Raw genomic sequence first — 22,651 nt, forward strand, 5'->3', positions numbered from 1 at the left:
ATCTGTGTGTTTCTTTCATGATCTTGCTGTACTGATTGAGAAGAAGGGCATTATTTGGCTTTGTTTTGTTTTTCTTTCTGTCTCCAAAGAACATCTGTAACACAACCAAGCCGAGAGGAAGTTCTCCAGCTCTGCTTTACGGTTTGCTACATAATGTCTGCCGTGTATCCATCTCTTTGGGGTTACTTTTACAATGAAACCTTTTCAGATGATCCACTAGAACAAGAGTAAGCTTAAGTGAAAATACGATGTTTCCATTTATTGGTGATCTGCAAAACTTCATTTAAAATTCTTATTTTCTGCAGTTCATCTAGAGTTCGTTCAGTGTTCTGTACTGCCTGTTGCAGCTCTCTGTAACACTCCTTATATCTTTAAGAGGGCCATGTGGGATCTGTTGGTGTATTTCTGTGGAGTCTTGGTGAATTAAAGGTGTTTTTTCAGGGCAAGTTAATGAAGCATGGCAATAGGTGAGCTAGCTTGTGTTGTCTTCTAGTGCTGTGTAACCTAATGTGCTGTTTGCTTTCATAAATGGCTTTCTGGTTGTCTTGTCTAAGCTCCACGTGGCTGTTTTTAACCTATAGGCTTATACATCCTTTTTTGTATTGCTCCTTTCTCTCTTTCATCAAAATCTTTTTTTTCTTTTTTTTCTTCCCTCCAGCCTCTAACATAAAGGGCACATTGTAAATATCAGTTTGCAGCAGAGCAGGTGGGAATTGGATCTCTCTTCTGCTTCTTCCTGTTTTGGGGGGACTTTCTTTTGTAGCAAATTCTATTGTAGCTCTCTGTAACAGTAGATTTGCTGGACTCTGTTACATTACCCTGGGGATGGGGCAGGTTTGTGGCCAGCAATACAAAAGCAAGTTTAAACCAGCCTTGGTTTGGTACTTCCTCTGGCTGCAGTATGTGTATGGGCTGGCAGTGATTTGGTGATGTTATTCATTACTTCAAGGCCAGCAAGAAGGAAAAGACAGTAAGCGTTTCATTCTTAATAGTGCTTGAATGTAATAACAAGACATCTTTTCTGCAGAGAGCACAGGGATAGTATCAGAGGGGTGCCAGAGCTAGCTAGGTAGGTAAAGATTATTTCCTTGTGTTTTGACATTTGCACTGAGTTTTTAGCAAGTTAGGTTTCCTGTTAGAACTTCCATTGCGACATAGACATACCTGTAAGTTTCAAAAGAACACGTGTTTTCAAGAACTATAGATGTTAAAAGCATGCCAGTATTGCATGTGTAATCTGTCTGCTGTGTGGTAAGTATTGCTTGAATACCAGGTTATTTTAAGCAATGGAAGAGGGCCCCTAAATACCTACACTTGCTATCCTGGTAGCTAAACAAGCAGGGATAGTCAATTAATTAAGCAGGTAACTGTTAGCAAGTTCTTGCACCTCGACTTACAGACCAAGAAGTTGTAACAACAGCCTGATCTCAGCCTCATTCAGAACAGTACTGAGATAATCTGTTTTTGTTTGTTTGTTTGTTTTTACTGCAAAGTGTAATTCTTTTTTCTATTTGGAATGTATTATAGGAAGGAATAACTTATTTTTCTTTTTGCCTGGGATACCACTTTCCATTTTTCTTCTGTGACATATATTTTTTTTTCTTGTAGATTGAAAGAAGAAAAGGAGGCCTGCTTGTCCAGTGAAGATGCAGTCTTAGTCCTCAGCTATTTAAGCTGAATGCATTGTGATTTCCAATAATTGAGACAGTGATTCTGAAAGCTGTCTACATTAATGAAAAGAACAATGTAGTCAGCTTAACTGAATCATCAGTGTTGCATATTGAATAGGACATGATAACCCAATCCTGATGGACTTACGCATGTTAGGAATATAGATATAAACATTTATTGAAAGCATTGTGTTTTGTTTAAAACAGTAGTTTTACAGTTTAAAAGATGGAGAAATACGAAAATGCACCACCCCTCCCTAAAGAACCTGCAAGAGAAATGAATGTGGAGAATCACACTTGTCCCCCACCTCTGCCGCCTAACGAACAGCCTCCACCACCTCCCCTGCAAACGTCCAGTGACGCAGAGGTAATGGACGTTGGCTCTGGTGGTGATGGACAGTCAGATACCCCTGCTGGGGACACGCACAGTATCTGCAGAACACAGCTTCTCACAAAGGGATCTGCCTGCTACAAAAGTCGTCTTATAATAGACCCTAACAGTAGTGACCAAAGCCCGAGAACTGCTCGTCATGCACCTTCAGTTCGAAAGTTCACCCCAGATCTTAAGTTACTTAAAGATGTAAAGATTAGCGTTAGCTTTACAGAAAGCTGCAAGAGCAAAGATAGGAAAGTTCTGTACACTGGAATTGAGCAGGATTATAAGGCAGATACAGATTTTGGTATTAATAATGTCAATGGGGATTTGCATGTTTGTCCTTTCGGTGGTAGTAATGGAAAAGCTGTAGGTATAGGCGGTGAAAATGATGACAAGAAGGATGATGAGAATGACGTTGATCAGGAAAAGAGAGTGGAATATGCAGTTCTGGATGAGCTTGAAGACTTTACCGACAACTTGATGGAAATAGATGAAGAAGGAGGAGGGTTCACATCTAAAGCAATCGTTCAAAGGGATAAAGTGGATGAAGAAACCATGAATTACTCATATGAGGTAAGTAAATACTGAGATTCTTGGTGGGCTAGAGGATGCCAAGTAGTTGGAAAAAGCTCACAAAGGTGTTTGCTAAAGACAGCTTCTCTTAGAAACGTGCAGTGCTGGAGTTAAAAATACAAAATTTTTGAAGGTGGATTTTGGCTGAAAACTTTCACAGTTCTCTTGGTGGATCTTCTGAGTTGTGTGGTATCTTCTACAGCTTAGTTTAGAAATAACATGAAAAAGACTTCTTACACAGAAAAGCTTAATTCATTGTGAAAAATGCCAACACTCACTTATGAAAACTTTCTTGTTTTTCAGTCATTTTACTGGGATCACTGGACATTTCTAGTTTCTCTCTATGTGGAAGTGCATAGGGATAATGTATGCTTTTTCTTTCCGAGGGGAAAGGGAAGTTAGCAGACCCTGGAGGGTAGTATCTGATGACATCTCTTTCAGGATGACTTTGATAATGATGTGGATGCTCTGCTGGAAGAGGGTCTTCGCGCACCCAAAACAAGGAGAGTAGAAAATGAGAAATACGGGGCTGAAAGTGATCACCAGTCTGATGGAGAAACAAGTGTGCAGCCAATGATGACCAAAATTAAAACTGTTCTTAAAAGTAAGTTAACATTTGTTCAACATTTATCAACCTTGGTGTGGCATTGGTATATTGAATGGAAATCTGTGGAAATCTGAGTTCGGGTAGCAATTTTGATTAGATAAGGGGTGTGGCACACAATCTTGTTTGGAGGCTTCTTAATATCGGATACTTTTTCTTTTTTTTGTACTGCTAAACATTAAAGGTGATATTTGGGCATGCTTTTTGTCTTCATCTGTTGTTTATGATGAAAATGTGTTTTGGTGCATGGATATGTGGAAAATGAGAAAGACTTTTACCTCAGTAGCAGGTAGGTGAACAAGGATCTGGTTTTTCTTTCTGATACTGTGGAAGAGGTGAAGGCTGGCTGTGGAATTCTTCCTACTGCCATTAACTCACTTTTTTTGTTGAAATGTATATGTGCAGTCTTAATGCTTGCAATACCAGGCAAACTATTACTAAAGCCCGTGACTTGCACTTATCAAGGTGTTCATAGTGTGTTACCAACAGGTTGTAATAGAGTTGAGAATGCCACCCAGTCCACAAGAACATAACTGCAAGCAGTTTGTATCAGAATTAAGCCTTAACCCTGTTCTAGAAGAGCAAAGCTGTCAAATGCTGTGCTCTGAAGTAAGAAACCAAACACTTCTTCCCTCCAGAGCTTTACAACGGGATTGACACAGGTCCCAGCTAAAGGGAGTCTATTTTGTTCATGTCTGATGTAGAAAGGAGTGACACTGTTCTCCAGTGTCTTGAGTAGAAATAAGTAAAACCATATATTGTCTTGAATGTGAGCGCAAGCGTTTTGCTGCAATGTTACTCCTTTTGCTGTGTATGTCCTACTACTGGCTTACTACATGAGTAATTTCACTCCTGTTTTGTGGAAGCAGCAGCGTTTTTCATGGCTAAGATATTTAAGTATAAAGCCTTGTAGACTTGATTTTGGTTTGTCTTGTACTCCTATTGAAAAATATAATGAAAGGTTTTATTTCAAACTGCTTCCTAAAGTCTATCAGACTTTCTATCAGAGAAAAAGCCGCATGGAAATGGAGCAGTGAGAGACTGAAATCACAAGAAATCTTACTCAGTTGCACAAACCAAGGAATCAGTGACCACCTATCCCTTGCTTGACTACCTGAGAAAGGTAGAAGACAACACTGCAGATGACCTGGGCACAAACAGTGCTTGGTGACTTGCAGTTTGGGAGTAGGCCACAATTCAATGTCTATTGAACAATGACTACTCCATATCTAAAGCTGTTCTTTGCTTTAAAGGTCGTGGCCGCCCTCCTACGGAACCGTTACCAGATGGATGGATCATGACATTCCATAACTCAGGCATTCCTGTATATCTGCACAGAGAGTCTAGAGTTGTTACCTGGTCTAGACCTTATTTCTTGGGAACAGGAAGCATAAGGGTAAATACTGTCAATTATTTCTGTACTGATATTTAAAAATTAGATTTATTCCTTTAAATGGTTGAATATTTTTTCTTCTTGAGCAGGATTATTACAGTACTTGAGAAATAAACTACTTTATTTCTGAAATATGATGTGATTTTTCTTATGCTTTATTTTTCAATTGTTGATAATGAATTTGGGCAGTTAAAGCAAATGAGGTGGTCTTGTTTTGTGCCTTCTTTTTTAGAATATGACTGCAAAACATTAACTTTATTCCATGAAATACATTCAGATTGTTTATTTGTAGCCATAAACTAGCCTGAGATGTGGTTCATGGTCTACATTTACAGAAGTAGATGTGTGACATTCATAAACCAAAGGAATCTGTAGAGACTGAGTTTAATATTGTGGATTTAAACCCCAAGAAGGCTCAAGGGATTTTACGAAAGCATGTAATGTTTGCTTGAAATCAGTCAGAATATAGTTTGGACTTAAAATGGGAGACACCCTGTGAAGGTTACTGTCAATATTAACACAGTGCCAGGATGCCATTCTAATGAACGTGCTAAGGTTTGAGTAGGATGAGATTGCTAACCAAAGAGCAACCTGAGATTAGACTAACTATAGCTTCCATCTTGACTACATCTGGTGAGTTTTGGATTTGCTTTTGGTTACCTCGACGTACTGAAACTGTATTATTTTATATTTGCAGAAACATGATCCTCCCCTTAGTAGCATTCCCTGCTTGCATTATAAAAAAATGAAGGAAAATGAGGAAAGGGAACAAAATAATGACATAACCCCAAATGGGGAAGTATCACCCATAAAGCACTTAGATAAGTCTTCAGAACTGGACTGCCAAACAGAAGAACCAGATTCCACTGCTGCTGATTCTGGGCCTTTAGATGAAAAAGACACCTCAGGGGGAGATGCAGCACAAGGAGCCTTAGGACAAGTTAAGGCCAAAGTTGAAGTATGTAAAGATGAATCTGTAGGTAGGTATGGGAACTGGGACTCTTTTCTTGGCTGGAGTTGGGTTAATGGCACTTGGTACGCTTTTCTATTATTCCTGAGGTGACAGTTGAGTCAAACCCTGCCTGAGCTCATCTGGTAAGTTTTCCTCCTGCGCTGTTTTTCTTAGGCAGAGATCTGAAAAAATAGAACCAGTTTTAAAAGGGAATTTTGATTATAACAGGAAAGGAAATATACACTAGGAATTCCTGCCGGACATCTGAGAGATGATATGCAAACTTTACACACAAAAATGTGGAAGATTTGGGGTATTTCATCCACTAAAGTTGTATATCTGTCTAAGACTCAGTTCTATCAATCTGAGTTGTTATTGCTATGTATTTTTGTGCATCTTTGTGCATTAGTGGTTTTTTCCATATAGTCAGCTATAGTAACCTGCTTGCTTCTTAGATCTGGAAGATTTTAGACGCTACCTTGAGAAGCGTTTTGACTTTGAACAAGTTACTGTAAAAAAATTCAGAACCTGGGCTGAGAGACGGCAATTCAATCGCGAGATGAAGCGGAAGCAGGCAGAGTCTGAGCGGCCTATTCTGCCTGCCAATCAGAAACTCATTACCTTGTCTGTGCAAGATGCACCTATAAAGAAAGGTTAGTTCGTGTACTGAGAGATTAAATATCTGATGTGAAAGTTCCAAGCTTATTTAGGGGGGGAAAAAAAAAGAATCCATGTGTTCCTTGTTCCAGAATTGTATGTTCCTGAATCCACCGTTCAGTACAGTAAAGGGGAAAATACTATCTAACAAGAATTTTTATTTAAGGCTTTAGTCCTGGTAGCTGGTTACCACCATCACCCATTTGTTACTGTTGGTGTTTATGGAAGACCCTCCTAGCCCATCTCTGGTTGTTGCTGCCTCCTTAGTTGTACACCAGTTCATACCTGCCCCAAATTAGAGACTGTTACAAATGCCAGATTGATCCAGATTAAAACCTGTAAGTTAAAATACAATTTTAAACCACTTAGATGGAAACAGGAAAGAACTCTGCAGTTACATATCCTTTGCTAAGGAGTAGATTTTGTCTGATGAGAAGCTGGGGGAATCCTCTCTTAGCTGTATTGGCTGTGTAGATGTGGTGGTGCGTTTAACTGCAGTCCAGTATTCAAAATACCCATATTGATGTGTGATTTGGTTGTTATTCTTGTTTTGTCGGCTGTCATGTCTGTGGGTACTTTTTCTTCAGCAGAATTGAAACTTATAAATTGACCATTTCCTCCTATCTGAGTGGAGCAGCTGATTTTCAAACTGTGATTCATTAATTGTTTTTGTGGGTTTTTGCTTTGTTTTCAAAGCATATATTTTTGAACTATTCTGTCCACACTTTATAGTTTACCCTTACATTATAAAACCGGCTTCTTTCTATGCCTGTCAGTGAAAATTGGATATTAGCTGGTTAGGAGTAATTGTAAAAGACTGCTGCAGAAGGAGTACTTAGAAGATGATCTAGTGGGGTTATTTTTCTAAATTGTTGAGTGAGGGATCAGGTGTAAAACTGAAGAGTTTGTCAGTTGAAATTAATGATGAGCTAAAAGGTGAGAGCTCTTGCTTCTATTTTTGAAACACATAAATGAGATGAGTGGAACATGATGTGCATTATTTATTGCAGGTAATCTTAAAACACATTGTATATAATTTGAGCAGCAGTTCTCCCTTGCAGTTTGCCATTTAATGCTTTGTTTTTCATAGCAGTTTTCTCCTTAAGACCAAAACTAGCTGTGGTTTTCCCTCCCCTCTCTTTTTTTGTAGAATTTGTCATTAATCCCAATGGGAAATCTGAAGTTTGCATACTGCATGAATATATGCAACGAGTCCTAAAGGTTCGCCCTGTTTACAATTTCTTTGAATGTGGTAAGTCTGTCATGGTTTCAAACTGAGCACGATGCTGTTGTGAAGAGCTTCTCTCATAGTGAAATAAAACCAAACAATGGACATTTTTCCTAGAGTATGTTTTGAGAGTCTGCTGTGAGCCACATGCTAGCTAGGAAATGTTTTCTGCACATCTCAAACAAGGACCTATTTAAAATAACAGGCATATTTTTTTCCAAGCAAAAACCTATACTAAGTGAAAATGCATTGGAGTAATTTGGTTGTATTTAAATATTCCATACATCATGGAAATATAGTTATACTGGCTATGAACAATTAATATTTGCTTAATTTTTGTGTCAATAATGTCCTGAAAATCTGATTGAAGACAAACAATGGAATTTAGTTGTAGGCACTTGATTAAGAAGCATTTAAGAATTTGAAAGGTTTCTGCAGAGATGTACGCACTCTCTGAAAGCTGCAATATTTTTGAGGGATTGTTCTGTTCTGGTTTACACAGTGCATGTTCCTTGTGGGTTTTGCTTTATAGCAGCAGAATTCATAGCACTAAGGCACTCGGTTGGTTGACTGGCATTTCTTCATTCTCTGGAAAATGGTAGAATGTGATACTATTACAGGTATTTTGTGCCCTGCAGTTAGCAGCCAGAGATTGAAGTCAGGTGCCCTAGGTTAGTGTGGATGCTATAGTTTCTGTTCTTATAAATGCATTATATCACGTAACTGAGTTTTTAACATCAGCATATTGTATTTGTACTGTAGTAGTCATGCAAAAAGACTTTGGAATTAACATTTGAATTCTGGCAGATCTTACATCATCTCTTAAAATGGAGAAATTCTTCGTTTGGAAGAATGAAGTGCATATGGTGGGAAGCGTGTGTTAGTGGAAAAATTAGGATTTCATCTGCTGGAGTAGTCAGTCTTTCTGAAGAGTATGCAGTATCCATCCTACTTGAAGTTGAAATGAGGAAAACAAACAGTGAGAATAGTGATATTTCATGTATGTGGCTGTTATACATGGGGACTCCTGGAAAGGTTTCCTTTTCTCCTCTCTGCTTTCAGAGAACCCAAGTGAGCCTTTTGGAGCCTCAGTGATTATTGATGGAGTAACTTACGGGGCAGGAACTGCCAGCAGCAAAAAGCTTGCCAAGAATAAAGCTGGTAACAGTTCTTTCTTTCTTAATGCCAACTGTTGAATTGTTGTCTGTTTTCATTTCTGCTTTGAAGATGACCGTATTTGCAGTAGTAAGTAGGAATAACTTTGATAATCGTTGACGAAACATGCACCCATGTAGTCTTATTAAAAGTACTACTTTACAGACTTCCCAAAGCTCAACAATGTACTGGGATAGAAAACCATGAAGAAACTTCAGAAGTTAATTTCTGATTTGTGCCGACAAGCTGTAAAAACATCTGTTTCCAATTATCTCACCAATGTGTACATGCTGAGTTTTTTTTTTTTAATAATTTAGAATCATAGAATCCTTAAAGTTGGAAGGGACCTTCAAAGGTCATCTGATCCAACTCCTCCTCCTGCAGTCCCCTGCTGTATAAACACCTACAGTGCAATTTAAGTCTTAGCCCCTCTCTAAGAACAGCAACAATCAAAACACCACCAAAACAAAACTGAAAAGAGCAAACAACAAAACCTCTAAGCTTCTGGTTGAGCTAGTTCCCTTTCTGGTGATGTTGCACTGAACTATAGTATTACTTGCACCGATTTCCAAGTAATTATCTCTATTACAGATTAAATAAAATTAGTCATAGTTCTAACTGTTATTAATATGTATATCGTGAATAACTAAAGGGGAATGTCTTGCATGTTAGAACTTCTTAACACTTCCAGACTGTGATGTGTTGAGCACAGTGTCAGCATTTGGAGGTGTATAATGTACGTTGGTGTGGGACTTCATGCTTTGGTGAAATTTGTTAATGTGGCTAAAATATAAAAAGCCATCAGACAATTGTTTGTGCATGAGAAAAAGGTGTTTTGTTGGGATAACTGAGGCAAATTGTGAGTGCCCTAGAGGTACAATTTTAAGGTTCTACTGTAACAATGAAGGGATGATGAGGTGTATTTCTAATTTTAGGTCCTATGGGAGCATTGCTTGATGTGAGAATGAGATTTGTATTTCCTTCTCCTTTTATAAGCATGTGCAAAAAGTTTCTTAGTGCAGCTTAATAGTTGTGGGATGTTTCTTATCAACTTGTGCTTTTTAAGGAAAACAATCCTATGTACAAGTGGAGATGCTGGTTGCAATAGGATGAGTAAGATGCTCATCTTACCTGTTGAGTTGTTCTCTAGGATGTATGGTGATTTCTAGGGGAGATGGGAAGCTTGCTTAAATTGTGTTTCGTTCTGCTTCTGTTTACAGTTGTCATTTAAAATAAAGCTAATCACAACATTAAATCATTTTCTGCAGCTCGAGCTACACTGGAAATCCTTATTCCTGACTTTGTTAAGCAAACCTCTGAAGAGAAGCCCAAAGACAGTGAAGAACTTGAGGTACCAGCTTCTTGCCTGATGGCTGTGATTACTGGAGACTCAGTTTCTAAATACATTTTCAGTGTGGAAAAATCCATAGCCTTGTTTTCTTAGTTGGATGGCAATTTTAATGATGTTGGTAAAGATTTTTTTGCACTTAATACTTTGTGGTGCGGAGTAACGACGTTTGTTTAATGTTACACAGGAGAGCTGATCATTTAGAACGGTATTTGAGTTTGATTTGCAAAAAAACTTTTATACCTCTTTTCAATTTCTTTATAGTATTTTAACCATATCAGTATTGAGGACTCACGGGTATATGAACTGACCAGCAAAGCTGGGCTCTTGTCTCCATATCAGATTCTCCATGAGTGCCTTAAAAGGTAAGGCTGCAGCATGAGGATTCTGTTTTGTACACACGTTTGAGTCAGGGCACAGGGTTTGCTTGAATGCTGCTGTTCCTCAATAACGTAAGGACACTTGCAGGCTGGCTGAGCTTACTGCACTCACTGCCTGCCTGTAAGAGAGGTGGTATGGACTGAACTGTTAATATTGTGTCTTCTATTAACTAATATTTTGTGGGTTTGTTTCTTGGAAGAAAATTCTCAGATTAGGATATAATCATGGGACATAGATTTGTTTTTCTTTTATGGGGGGGTTCTCTTCTCATTCAAGTCACTGATCTAAGAAATAACTCCCTATTAGCTAATGTCTTAAAGTTTATTATTGCTGTATCTAACACCACAGCAATTACTGACAAAGATAACTGTAATTACTTGTTTATTTGCAATTGTACTTAGCGTATGATGTTGGTTTATTTATTCATTGTGCTCAAGAAACCATGGAATGGGTGACACATCCATAAAATTTGAAGTGATTCCTGGTAAAAATCAGAAGAGTGAATATGTCATGACTTGTGGCAAGCACACAGTGCGAGGCTGGTGTAAGTACAGCACCTAGTGTGACCTCTGATATCTTCCTTTTCTTTCTGTCCTCTATTATCCATTTTGCAGGCATTTGTTCGGTTACCTAACTTGTTCTATTATTATTCTGCTCTTTTCTGGTGTCTCAGCTTTGAATAGCACAAGTCAAGTTGGTATTTATCTGTGTAAAGTACTGGTATGACACGTTTTCATGGTTGTTTTTACAGGCAAAAATAAAAGAGTGGGGAAACAATTAGCTTCACAGAAAATCCTACAGCTACTGCATCCACATGTGAAAAATTGGGGCTCTCTTTTGCGTATGTATGGTAGAGAGAGTAGCAAGATGGTCAAACAGGTGAAGATGATTTCGTTTGTGATCTATGTTGTGATTGTATTTTTCTATGTTTTGTTGTTGGTTTTTAATTTAATTAGAAAAAAAACTGTGGTGGCATCGATCTCAGCATCATCTTTTTGCTCCCTGTAGTGAGCAGGGCAGTGTGCATTTGGTGAGCAAGTCTCAATTCTTCCAAATTGATGAACCTCATACCTTGCTCCTGGCACAGTGTGATGCTTTCACTGGCAATCCTGTTAATCTTGTATTGCCAGACAAAAACTATCTAACCTATGTAATACGAAACTAACTCACGTAAATCTGTCTTATTACTTAAGAAAACATAGCTATCAGAGAGAAAATTTCTTGTGTGAGTGTGTGTATGTATTTTAAATCAAAACAGCTCATCTGTTGTTGCTTATGGTCTCATTGAACAGGAGACCTCTGATAAAAGTGTGATAGAACTTCAGCAGTATGCCAAAAAGAACAAGCCAAATCTGCACATCCTGAACAAGTTACAGGAAGAAATGAAAAAACTGGCACAAGAAAGAGTGAGTATATGCTCCTGTTTTGGTTTTATTTTTCTTCTGTGTTATTTGATTTACAAACAAAAATGCCATAGGCCAGGCTTACTGATTGTAGAATTTGTGCTCGTCTCCTGCAGTATCTCATATAAGGAGTTGTTCATAACTTTTTTAGATTTTAATAGGGCTGCTTTTAGAGAGATTTTCATTTTCCATTTTTAAGTGGATTTATTACTTAACTTTACTTTGGTAAACTGTTTAACGTTAGAACAAATTAACCTTCCACGCAGACTAACACAAATTTGGCTGCAGTTGTGCAAAAGTATTTTCTTAGTATTATATATTTTACGTGAGTGCAAGGTGGGCTTTGTTCCACGGTGTTTTGTGTTTGTGTTTCTAAGGAGGAAACGCGGAAGAAGCCCAAGATGACGATTGTGGAATCGGCTCAGCCTGGCAGCGAACCGCTGTGCACTGTTGATGTCTAAAGGGAGAATTTCCAATAGGGAGCAATAACACAAATGGAGGAGCTAGATTTCCAACAACTATTTAAAATCTGTTTGCTGCAGAATGCAAGATAACTTATAAAATCCAAGCTGCTTCAGTTATGCATTGTTCTTTTTGCATCATCAGGGCAATATTATTTTTTTTCTTCCTTTTTTTCTTTTTATACCTCTGAGATACGATACGTACGTGTCAAGGTTTGATCATAAAGATCTCTGCTTGGGCAAGATGCACAGAGGACAGGCATGTTCACACAGGACACGGTCAAGCAAGCACTTTTTCCTTGAAAATCATCCATGTTTGAAATGGATGTGTTTTAAGGATGAAATTCAGAATATCTATATACAGGTTAAAGCTGATACTATATATATACACACACATACATATATATGTATATATAAAAGAAATATATGTACATGTCTTGTATGAACATGCCTAAAACTGTTTTTGTGTAAAGTCTTGTTGCATTTCAGCACATAATAATATGCACTGATAAAACACTTTGGTGGCAAATACATGAAAATGATGAGCAATGTTCCTAACGCCATAGGATTAGGCCAGTAATGCTGTTTCTTCTATTTTATTTTGTCTCCTGCCAGGCTTAGTTATTCAAGATCACAGTATGCAGACTTTTCTTTTTTTTTAATACTACTTGAAAAGAACAAGTGTACCTGGTAGTGTTAAGAGCAACAGGCTGGATATTCAAAATTGTTTTATGTTAATTGAAAACGAGCCAATGTTAGTTTACTGATAGTTGAAAGGGGAAAATGAGGCCCTGCTTATCAGATTAAAGTGAAAACAGGAATTTCAAAGGCTGTTTTCAAAGCTTGGAGCCAAACTGTAACTGAAGATAGTTGACAGTCTGAAAATATTTTGCCAATGCGGTGTTTAAAGACGTCCCACTCCCTTCTCCCAGCAAGAAAGAAGTTTCTCATTTGTTTGGAGTCAGAATACATCTGACCTGACAAATTAAGTCTTAACTTGCAGCTTAAAATCAAAAAGTTTTGAAAACAACAAAGAAAAGAAAGACTAAAGAAAACCCTGAGAAATCTGAACTAACTGCAGCAACTTAGTTTTTTTAAGAAGCTTTGTTTTTACTTTGTAATTGCATTTTTAGTGTTTGAGGAGAAAGTGTAACTTCTGCAATGAAAACTAGAATGTAGATTCAAAATATGACACAGTAATGAGTAGAATGTGAGACCATAACAAGTTGTATGGATGGATAGGAAAACCACAAATATGCAACTACTATCAAGTACAGCCCTAGTGACCAGGCAGTGCTCTGTGCCTGCTGAGGCTTGGTGATGTTTAGCACAGAAGACACAGCTTTGGCTGCAGTGCCCGTTCTGCTGTGTGAGGGTTTTTCCTTTGGTGTTATTTACTGGGTGACTGCAGTACATCTTCTCTTAGAACCATTTCTGTGGGTTCTTTGGATTGCTCTTGAAGAAGAATAGAAGCGTTTGGGGGTAGGGCTTTGACCACTCACCCAAGAGCTGTCCTGCTCTAATTTACATTCCTGCCAGAGTGGAGGAGGTGAGTTTTGCAATTGCTGCAGTTCCTGGTATTTATCTGGACAGCAGTCTGGGGCTTGGGGTGGGGAGGGACAATGAGGAATGTTCTTGGATTGTTCGGGGGGTTTTTTCCTTTATTTTATTGTTTTAATACCATGTTACGTGTAGAATGCTGCAGTATAATGAACGTTGTGCCTACTGGATTTTAACAATATTGGCATCAGTATTGTCAGACCTCCTTTTAATATCACACCTGTTATTTTGGAATTGCAAGGACTTTAGTTTTTATCTGAAGCTACTGTTCTCTCTTATGTGGCTTATGACGTCTGAGGTCAAACAGGAGCCTTAGAGCCTCGCCTGTCTGTTCCAATGGCACGCTCAGAGCTCTGCAAATATGAATTTGCTCACTGTTCATGATTCTATTTAGCTTCTGTTCCACAAGCTGTAAACCTGTGCTAACAGGATACGGGTAGTTGGAAGACTATACAGAAACTATGATTTAAAGTGGCCTATCTTAAACAAAAACAAAATACTGCCTCTGCTGCTTTTTTTTTTTTTTTTTAGCAGCATAGCTTTAACCAATCTCCATCTTTCTTTGGAAGGTATGTAATATTGGTGCAGTGCTGACAAGCAGGGATTACTGTTTGTCTCTTATTTTTTTCATAAAGACAGGGCTTATCTCTTCTATGCCTCAGTGTGTTACTGCAGTAGGTAGGCTTTACTTCGGCTTGTATGTTTTCAGCAGAATACCTGTATGTGGACAGCACTGTAACAGACAAATCACCCTTGCAGATCCTTTGTTGTTCTGAAATCAGAATGTCAGTGTCTTTGCAGGTCACCTGCAGAATATCCATAGATGCCTCACTTACAAATTTGACTTTGTTACTTTTAAGAGGATTGCTGTATTACCTCAGTCTGCCACTATCAGATCACAAGGTGACCGCTGCCCTTAATTAAAACATCCACAGATTTCATTGTGAACCAAAGCCTAGAACGTATATTATGCATTCTAAACAAAAAAAAAAACCACAAAAAAGATGGTATTAGACCTTGCTGCAGCCTCTAACTGGAGAGATGTCCAGAAAATAGCGCAATAACTGCTGGAACAAACAACTTAACTGCTGTTAATTGTCATTGTGAAGTACTCTTGTGTTTTAATGTTTACTATTGTTTGGAGTGTAAGTCTTGCATTTGCACATAAGCACGAGCTGCTTTGATAGAGGATAGATCATTGCATTAACTTCAGCTTCTGCATGAACACTTACAGCGTGATTCAAGATGTATCCTAAATTTGTATTGTAACTTGTGTGTTTCCTAGGTAACTGGCTGTAAAGGTTTAGATCTTGATTGTACGAATGCATAAAATCAACTGCTGCTTTTGTCACTGATGTTTGTTCTTTATCCCTTCTATACACAGAGGAGGATGAGTATTTTTATAGGAACGGAGTGTATTTTTAAGAACTGTTCCAGCTGGGAGTTACAATTCTTGCTTTGCATATTATGTGCTACTCAACAAGCGTGTGGTTTATGGACTGTAAGGGTTAGTGTGCATTCCGCTCGTTACGGTACTGATGGAAAACTGACTGTGACTTGCAGTGACCAGACAGATGCTACCTATTTGAACACCAGTCGTTCAGCTTTTTCTTAAATATTTATTAGAAACAAAACTGACCCAGTAGTTGGGTACTCAGATGTTTGGAAAGACTATTATGCATAAACTTAACTGTTGTATGTGAACTTCCACTTCTCTGCGCTGCTGTTAGGCTTTATACAAATATATTTTTAACATCTAAGTATTTAAAAGCATGATTTATCTTAATAATTGTCTAGACTGTACTTTGGTTCTGGAGTTAAATTCAGGAAGCGGTAGCTGCCTAACTTGCCCCAGGAAGAAAGGTGAAGTGCAAGAAGCCATGCTGTTCTTAACCAAATAAAATGTTCAGTTACAGTATTCTGATGTGTATCTGAGAAGGGAAAGTGGGGGGGGAAAAAGAAAATCGTTCTTAATGCCCAAGTAGATAACAAAGGTTGCTGTATGAAATGTAGTGGGTGCAGTTGCTTGATGCCAGTGCTAAATTGGTACAACTATAAAGCCTCATTTTCACTGAGCCTCTGCTTGCTTTTTTCTGCACAATCATATAAGCCTCTGTGTTTGGTCTTTGAGTACTACATGTGTATTTTTCAGACAATTAGTTTTGAGCAATAAAGTTTGATATTATAAAGTGCTGCGGTGTGATCAGTATTGTGGTAACCTAAGCATATTCAGGAAAAGGATCATTGCTCCCTTGCTTCCTCAAGGTATTTTGAAATAGAACCTAGATTCTTCAGTCACTGTTGACAAGGAGCAAGCAGCAAGCACTTCCTAATACAGAGCGCAGCCTGGTAGCACAGTTTGTTGCATCGCTGTTGCACCCAGCTTTCAGCTACTTCGTCACTGCAGAACAACTGAACGCTACGTCTCAGGCAGAGACCACTCTGTATATTCACACACCCATGTTTCCCCCAGGGCAGGCTGAGAAAAGCTGGATTTACCCTAATAGGATACAGTTAAACCGAATTCAGGTTAGTATTATGATTAAATAAGTGAAAGCCTTGCAACCACTCTGTTGTTAAGATTTATTACCTAGGTCTTACAGCAATAACACTGTTGAAGCAGTTAAGACACAAAAGTAGTTTCTGAAAGTATCTCACACCATTAAGCTGGTTCCTTCTCTTTGCATGCTGTACCTGTAGCTACAGAAGCCACCTGGTCTGCATCATTGTCAGCTGGGTTGGCACCATCTAAGTGCTCTGAGTCGTCACCTGCTTCTGCAACTTGAGCAGCATCAGGCTTTGCTTCAGCAGAGCTTCCGTTTGTATATTCAACCCTTTCAAAGAGTATCAGTAACTCACAGTGCTTGGTCTGAGGGAAGAGATCCACAGCCATTGCTTTAACAGGACGGAAGGCAGCTCCTTTGACTCGGTTGGAAGGGGCCCGGCAAAGGCTTGGTAGGAAAGATGGAAGAGGAAGAACTGTATTAATATTTTACTATGCTGTTTATCACTACTAGTCTTCCAAGCTTTTTCTTCCCCAAGCCTCGTGCCATGATAGGGTTTGTCAGCACCCTCGTATGTAGGCTGTTCCCAAAGCAGCACCTCTTGCTTCGAGATGGAAAGTAAACTGTAATGAATAGGACTTAAAAAATAAAAAGCCAATCTCAGCCCTCCTCCCCAGCAGCAAAGATTTTTTCTTTTTACCACGTTCACTTAGTCTACTTAATACAAGAAGTACTTACTCCACAAAGTTATTCATTGCAGCTCTAGGATTGCAGGACACATAAATAAGCTTCTTCAGCTGTTCAGCTCTTCTAATTGCAAGAATTACTTTGGAATCTAGACAAAGAAGAGACTGGATATGAGTGTCAATAGACCAGAAAAATTCCAGCATACGCTCCATCACGAACAGAAGTGGTGTGGTACTCCACCACTTCAAGTTATAGTTACAGCCTCACACTTTATTTATTCCATTGATATTTTCCTGGGCACCCCACCAGAAAAAAGTAGGAGAATGCACCTGAAACTCAAAGGAGGTAAACTTACGTAGTCCTGCTCGAGGTGGATCTACAATAGTAATCAGGTTCTGGGGAGCTAATACGTTAATTAAGGAAGGAACGATATCTTCAGCCTTCCCACAATGAAATTCAATATTACTCAGTTCTATAAAAACAAAGAAATGTTATTAGTTACAGCATCTTTCAATACTCCCAAGTTTCAATACTGTCAAAATGGAAGCCTTATGCCTTACAAACGACAAATTGTTGAGTCTACCAGAAATTTAAATTATCGCTGACTGGTGCATCAAGTTATTTAAACAGCAGTAACTTCTGTGTGTGTCACTATCTAGACTAAAACAAAAGCCCACAAAAAATACCTGCTGTTTAATGTTTAGTTTATAAGGGTAGCTGTGGCTTCATTTCACAATTGCATTGAAGTGTTCTATTTATGAGAAAAAACAAACAACAATGCTAGCTGTCAGCAGGAAAACTGATCATACAGATTATCATGCAATTTTGTTTTCAGGAGAGATTATATTGTTAAAATGGACGAGATTATTATGGATAATATGTAATTACAGGCTTCTTTGATAAGCTGAACTAGCTGAGTAACTCCTACACTTCCTAGAAAACAAAGATTTTAGCCTTTTAGCTTAACTAACCGTTAATCTGGGCATTGGCTTTGGCATCCTGCACAGCTTCTTGGCAGAGTTCAATTCCAATCACTTTCTTCACTTTCTACAGAATGAAGGGGAAAAGATCAGCCCATGACACATAAACGTAGCAGTTATTCATAGCATCAGTAATTAACGGGAACTTGGAGTAACATCTGGCTAGAGAACTCATGTCTTGCAGCCAGAAAAAGTTGAGAAGAAACCTGTGCAAATAATGGGGGCTTCTTAAGATTGAAACTAGGGGATGAATAGCATTTATCCCAGCAGGTAAGTAACAGACTCTACTTATGCTGGGCTTTTTATTTTCTAAGGGGAGACTCCAGACTTCCTCAAATGTTCTAGCAAGCTCTATGCCAAAAAATGATGCAAGTATAAGAAACGTTGGTTATTCATAACCAAAGATTTCTGACAAAACACAACTAGTTAAGTGGATACATCTTTTTTAGTAAATTTTGGCTATTCTACAGAATTATGGCTTCTTCTGATTTTTAATTGAAGATAATTTAGGGCGCACAACACAAGAGTGAGTTTTCATAAATAGCTGAAAACAACTTAATTAGAAATCAATTATATATGTGTATGGGAATTGCTAAGTCACAGCCTGAACCAATGATTGAGCACCTGGTGAAGGGACACAGCCAGCCTTGAGAGCACAGGTGGAAGCAATACAGCTGCATAACCAAAAGGGGTGGAGTCTGGTTCCAGCTCTCCCTAAGCCTCATTGAAGGGCTGGCAGCTACAAGAGAAGCATCTCTAGCTGGAGATCCCTCCTTCTGGAGTGTCTGGTGAGCTCTGAGCCTTAGGATGGGTAAGCAAATTTATATTTTTTTCCTTCCTTTAACTAGATTGTGACCATCGCCCTTTTTTGGGTCATTTAGAACTGGTTATCTGCTGTTGCCTTTTCCTACAATACATATGTGTGTATACATATCTATCTATCTATATATACACACACACACCCCAAGCATAACAAAAGATCCACATCTGACTGTTAAAAGAAGATTATATCCAGGAGTAGATGTTACTTACCTTGGCCAAAGAAATCCCAATGGTTCCAGTACCACAGCAGATGTCCAGCACAGTGCTTTCTTGGCTCAGCTGTGCCCACTCCCTAATGGCAGCGTACAGAACTTCAGCAGCCTGTGTGTTTACCTGTGAAATTGATGTCAAACCAGTCTACTTCACAAGCAGTAAATGTGTTTTAATGACCTGAAGAAGAACAGCTTTTCTTTTACCTCATTTCTAAGAAACAAGTCCCATTCATGTGTAACTTAAAGTCACGCGTGGCTGACTTCCAAGTCATGACAGCATTACAAAAGTTTCATTTGGTTCTGAAATACAATGATTTGGTTTCTATGTTCCTTCTGCTTCAGCACTTAACTCCATTACAACAGCACAGACTACATGTTCAGTATTAAAAGCACTGGGAGGGAAGAATTACTTCTTGGAAAAGGAAACAAGAACTACAAAGATCATGGAACTGCTACTGCACGTTCTGTACAAGGCCACTCAACAGGAAGCAAATGATCTCAAAATACTGAAGGAGTGAAAGGAGAAGCTACCTTTGACATCCCACCAAACACATTAATGCTCATTTACTGAGTTTTAACGGCAGAACACAATGCTCAAATGTATTTAATCACAACAGAAGTATAAAAGGTTGTATCTCCTAAGTATGTACTATCTTGTTATGGGGAATTAGCCAATTTTGAAGGCAATAACGCAAATCCAGTTAAGTTAGCAGCTCAGAATCATCCTTACTTGAAAAAATGCATGAGGAGAAATTCTAAATTTTAGGCCAAGAAGTTCTTCATAGATGTATTTATCGCCAGCCACGTGTTCCAAAGGCAAGTCTTCCAGATTGGGAGATTTCCTGGAGGAAGGGGAGAAACAAACAAAAAAAAGCAGACAAGCATGTTAGTTGCCATTTTTCCCAAAGCTGAAGTCATCTTAAAAACTATACTGCTACATACTGGATAGTAATTTATTGTGTTCTTCTACAGAATGTGGTCTTGGAGTTTTTTTTCTTATAATTCTTGTTCTATTTAAATACAGTTGGACCTAAAAAGAGGCAGAACTTAACTGCTGAGAGCAAATAGCCATCTCCTGCAGCAAACACTTCCCCATTGTGGCAGCTACCCACTAACAGCGGGTTCACCACAAGAATGCTAGCTGCCTTTTTCCAGGCACCACTACAGGAACGTGGAAGTTTCAGGAGTTATGTGGCAAAGGTACATAACTGTTCAGCTATTTAGTAATGCTGCTGTTACCTTTAGGAATTAGAAACAGATGAACTAAGGGTGTGGAAGTGCCACCTACTTTACTGTTGATGACAACTAAACTGCCACCGCCCAAACTCCCCGCACCAAAGCTGAGTCCCTTACCTTTGGCCTTCTTCCACAAAGTACAGAGAAGTAATGCTGCTCTCCTTCCCGGCCCCTTCAGTGAAGTGTTTTGCCAGAGCGGCCTTCAGGTCAGCTAGCTCCTCTCTGCTTAATTTCTAAAGGTTTCATTGGAAAGGAGGGAGAATAATAATCTGTGTGACTTAAAAGAAATTATTTGCTACATGCCACCTGTACAGTAGCAGTATATAATAGAGAAGATAACTTACTGATGTAAATTAATTGTTCATTTCCATGTATCAGACCATTTTAAGTAGAAAAGTAGTACCAAATAACTATTCCATTTCTCTTTCACATGTGCTATTCAGAAAATCAAATTAATGTAACTTAAAGCAGCGTGTCGTGCATCTGAAATACCTGAGGATTAAAGTAAACGATTGCCATGATGTGGCCATTCCTGCTGGTACGGACCGTGAGCTGCTTCCAGTGACCTTCGTAGGTTTCTGGGCTGTACACTGAGTAAGGGGTTGACCTGCAATGTTCAGAAGCTCGGTTATTTAACAAGGTTGGGGGGGGATAATATTCAATAGTTTATTGAAATAAAAGCAGCTCGGCAGGTAAAGCAATGAAAAATGTTACATAAAGCAGAAGCTACATGAATTTGTTAAGAAAAGGATGACTTCCAAATCTTAACTGAGGAATAAAAGATGAAGTAGATCCTATCTCCTCCTGCAACACGATCTGTCCTTAGCTTTTCATAATCCTCATCCACTTTAATCCACCTAAACTCATAGAGAGCACAGGCAGCCTCTCACCATGTACAGAAAATGAAACAACTTAAGTCTTAAGTGCCTTCATGGCTCCATGGCAAGTTGAAACTGCCCATTTTCACAGTTATTCTGAGGTTTCAATTGCTGAGGATTTAATTGCTTTTTTAACAAATCTCTCCTTTTTAAGAAAGCATTGCTGCTCGCCAATTAATGTTTTACAGTTGTCTTGCAGGATGATTCTCTCCCAAATCAGCCAAGCAAGCGGCTGCTTTTTGTTAATAAGAATTCTGCGTGAAGCTGTCTTACAACTAACTGTTCATAGTTAATATCATGAGAACTTTTGAGTATCCGAGACATCAAAATGTTCACAGGTAACTCATTTTACTTTTGCTCACCTTATGTAGTCTTGAAAAGCTTTTACTACTTTTTTGGCAACATCAGGAATGTGAATGGTATCAAATGGCTCCACTACAGCGCAGGTACCGCCCTTGTATTTGCCAAGACGACAACCCACAGTTTTGTCTTCTTGATTTACACCAATCCCAATCAAGAACTCGCATTTGTTGCGATATTCAGTCTAGGTTTAAAATAAAGTTATGTAAGAGGTTTATACGGCACCTATCTGTACATGCCAAGTTCATCCTGAAACAACTCTCATGTGGCCACAGGTGCTCATACACGCCTGCAGGACATTGCAGTTCCTATGGAAGATGCTCCCAGGTTTGGTGGAGGGGAACTAATGGCCATAATGAAAAAGCACAAACAGGACTTGCTATTCCAAGAGCAAACTCCTGTGCTCTCTGCAACATGTTTCCATTAGCCTACAACATGCTTGTGGGGACTTTTTAATGGTACATTATTCTGCTTCTAGCAAACTTTTCCAGGCAGTATTCACATGAAAGGCAACAATGCCTACAATTCATGATTAGTTGGGGGAGTAAGAAAAACCCTCAGTTTCTTCCCTGTCTCTTAGGACGGCTGCCTGAAGGCTGAGCTCCCTGAAGGCCCAGCATTCCGTTACCTGTAACGGTGAGGCCTTCACTCCCTCTATGGGGCAGCACATTCTGTTGTACTTCTGCTTCTGCAGAAACAGCCAGGGCAGCAGCGCTCTGTTGGTATTTCCAATTTCCCTGCCCGGATCAGAAACAACAATTTAAAAGTACACGTTTGGATCAACTGAGGTTAACAGTTACAGGAGACTTTTTTTTTTTTTTCCTTCCCCTGTTGTGGCCCACAAAAGGCACGAGTTATCTCCTGGTCAGAGGAAAACCTTCCGTGGCTTAACAGGGGAACAGAGCTCTCATGTTACAGGGCCTGCAGTGCCAAGAAACGAGACTTTGTGCAATTTTAACGATAGGTGCCAAATTGACTAGCGTACCAAACTGACCAGTGCACCCAATGCACGGGCAGAGCTTTATCTACAGAATTAAGGGAAACGATGGAACAAACGCTTCGATTTGCAAAGACCGAACTCGAGGGGATAACTTGTAAGAGAAGCCCGGCGGTGTCGGGCCGTCCCCGCACAGCTCTGCCCGAGCCGGCGGCCCCGCGTGCCGTGCGGTTCCGTTCCCGCATCTCCCCAGGCCGCAGGCGGTGCCCGGTGC

At 39.2% G+C, this 22,651-nt stretch overlaps 2 protein-coding genes across 2 annotated transcripts in view; one reads left to right on the forward strand and one right to left on the reverse strand.

The window, feature by feature from the left end:
* Positions 1 to 1,582: 1,582 nt before the first annotated feature.
* On the forward strand, positions 1,583 to 15,950 carry DGCR8 (DGCR8 microprocessor complex subunit). Its single transcript, XM_003210868.4, has 13 exons — positions 1,583 to 2,619; positions 3,061 to 3,223; positions 4,477 to 4,619; positions 5,314 to 5,596; positions 6,024 to 6,221; positions 7,376 to 7,477; positions 8,516 to 8,614; positions 9,877 to 9,959; positions 10,221 to 10,321; positions 10,775 to 10,881; positions 11,089 to 11,216; positions 11,630 to 11,743; positions 12,118 to 15,950. Exons 1-13 carry the CDS (start codon positions 1,897 to 1,899, stop codon positions 12,199 to 12,201), a joined length of 2,328 nt encoding a protein of 775 aa, XP_003210916.2. The 5' UTR covers positions 1,583 to 1,896; the 3' UTR covers positions 12,202 to 15,950.
* A 380-nt stretch (positions 15,951 to 16,330) lies between these two features.
* The window catches only part of TRMT2A (tRNA methyltransferase 2 homolog A), a 6,977-nt gene continuing 656 nt past the window's right edge, over positions 16,331 to 22,651 (reverse strand). The window contains exons 2-11 of the mRNA XM_010719989.2: positions 22,069 to 22,198; positions 21,443 to 21,624; positions 20,695 to 20,809; positions 20,320 to 20,435; positions 19,697 to 19,808; positions 18,965 to 19,087; positions 17,924 to 17,999; positions 17,308 to 17,424; positions 17,004 to 17,100; positions 16,331 to 16,712 (exon numbers count right to left, since the gene is read on the reverse strand). Of these exons, the coding sequence (XP_010718291.1) occupies positions 16,424 to 16,712; positions 17,004 to 17,100; positions 17,308 to 17,424; positions 17,924 to 17,999; positions 18,965 to 19,087; positions 19,697 to 19,808; positions 20,320 to 20,435; positions 20,695 to 20,809; positions 21,443 to 21,624; positions 22,069 to 22,198 (1,357 nt within the window). The 3' untranslated portion in view covers positions 16,331 to 16,423. The remainder of the gene's footprint in view (positions 16,713 to 17,003; positions 17,101 to 17,307; positions 17,425 to 17,923; positions 18,000 to 18,964; positions 19,088 to 19,696; positions 19,809 to 20,319; positions 20,436 to 20,694; positions 20,810 to 21,442; positions 21,625 to 22,068; positions 22,199 to 22,651) is intronic.

Source organism: Meleagris gallopavo, chromosome 17 (assembly GCF_000146605.3).
Source record: "Meleagris gallopavo isolate NT-WF06-2002-E0010 breed Aviagen turkey brand Nicholas breeding stock chromosome 17, Turkey_5.1, whole genome shotgun sequence".
In the NCBI taxonomy this organism is placed as follows: Eukaryota; Metazoa; Chordata; class Aves; order Galliformes; family Phasianidae; genus Meleagris; species Meleagris gallopavo.

What these genes read in the sequence shown, in the direction of transcription:
- DGCR8 (XM_003210868.4), top strand. Translation starts at nt 1,897, where the DNA reads ATGGAGAAATACGAAAATGCACCACCCCTCCCTAAAGAACCTGCAAGA. An exon ending in GCTTGCCAAGAATAAAGCTG is followed by an intron (nt 8,615 to 9,876) that starts GTAACAGTTCTT and finishes CATTTTCTGCAG; the next exon opens with CTCGAGCTACACTGGAAATC. An exon ending in AAGACAGTGAAGAACTTGAG is followed by an intron (nt 9,960 to 10,220) that starts GTACCAGCTTCT and finishes ATTTCTTTATAG; the next exon opens with TATTTTAACCATATCAGTAT.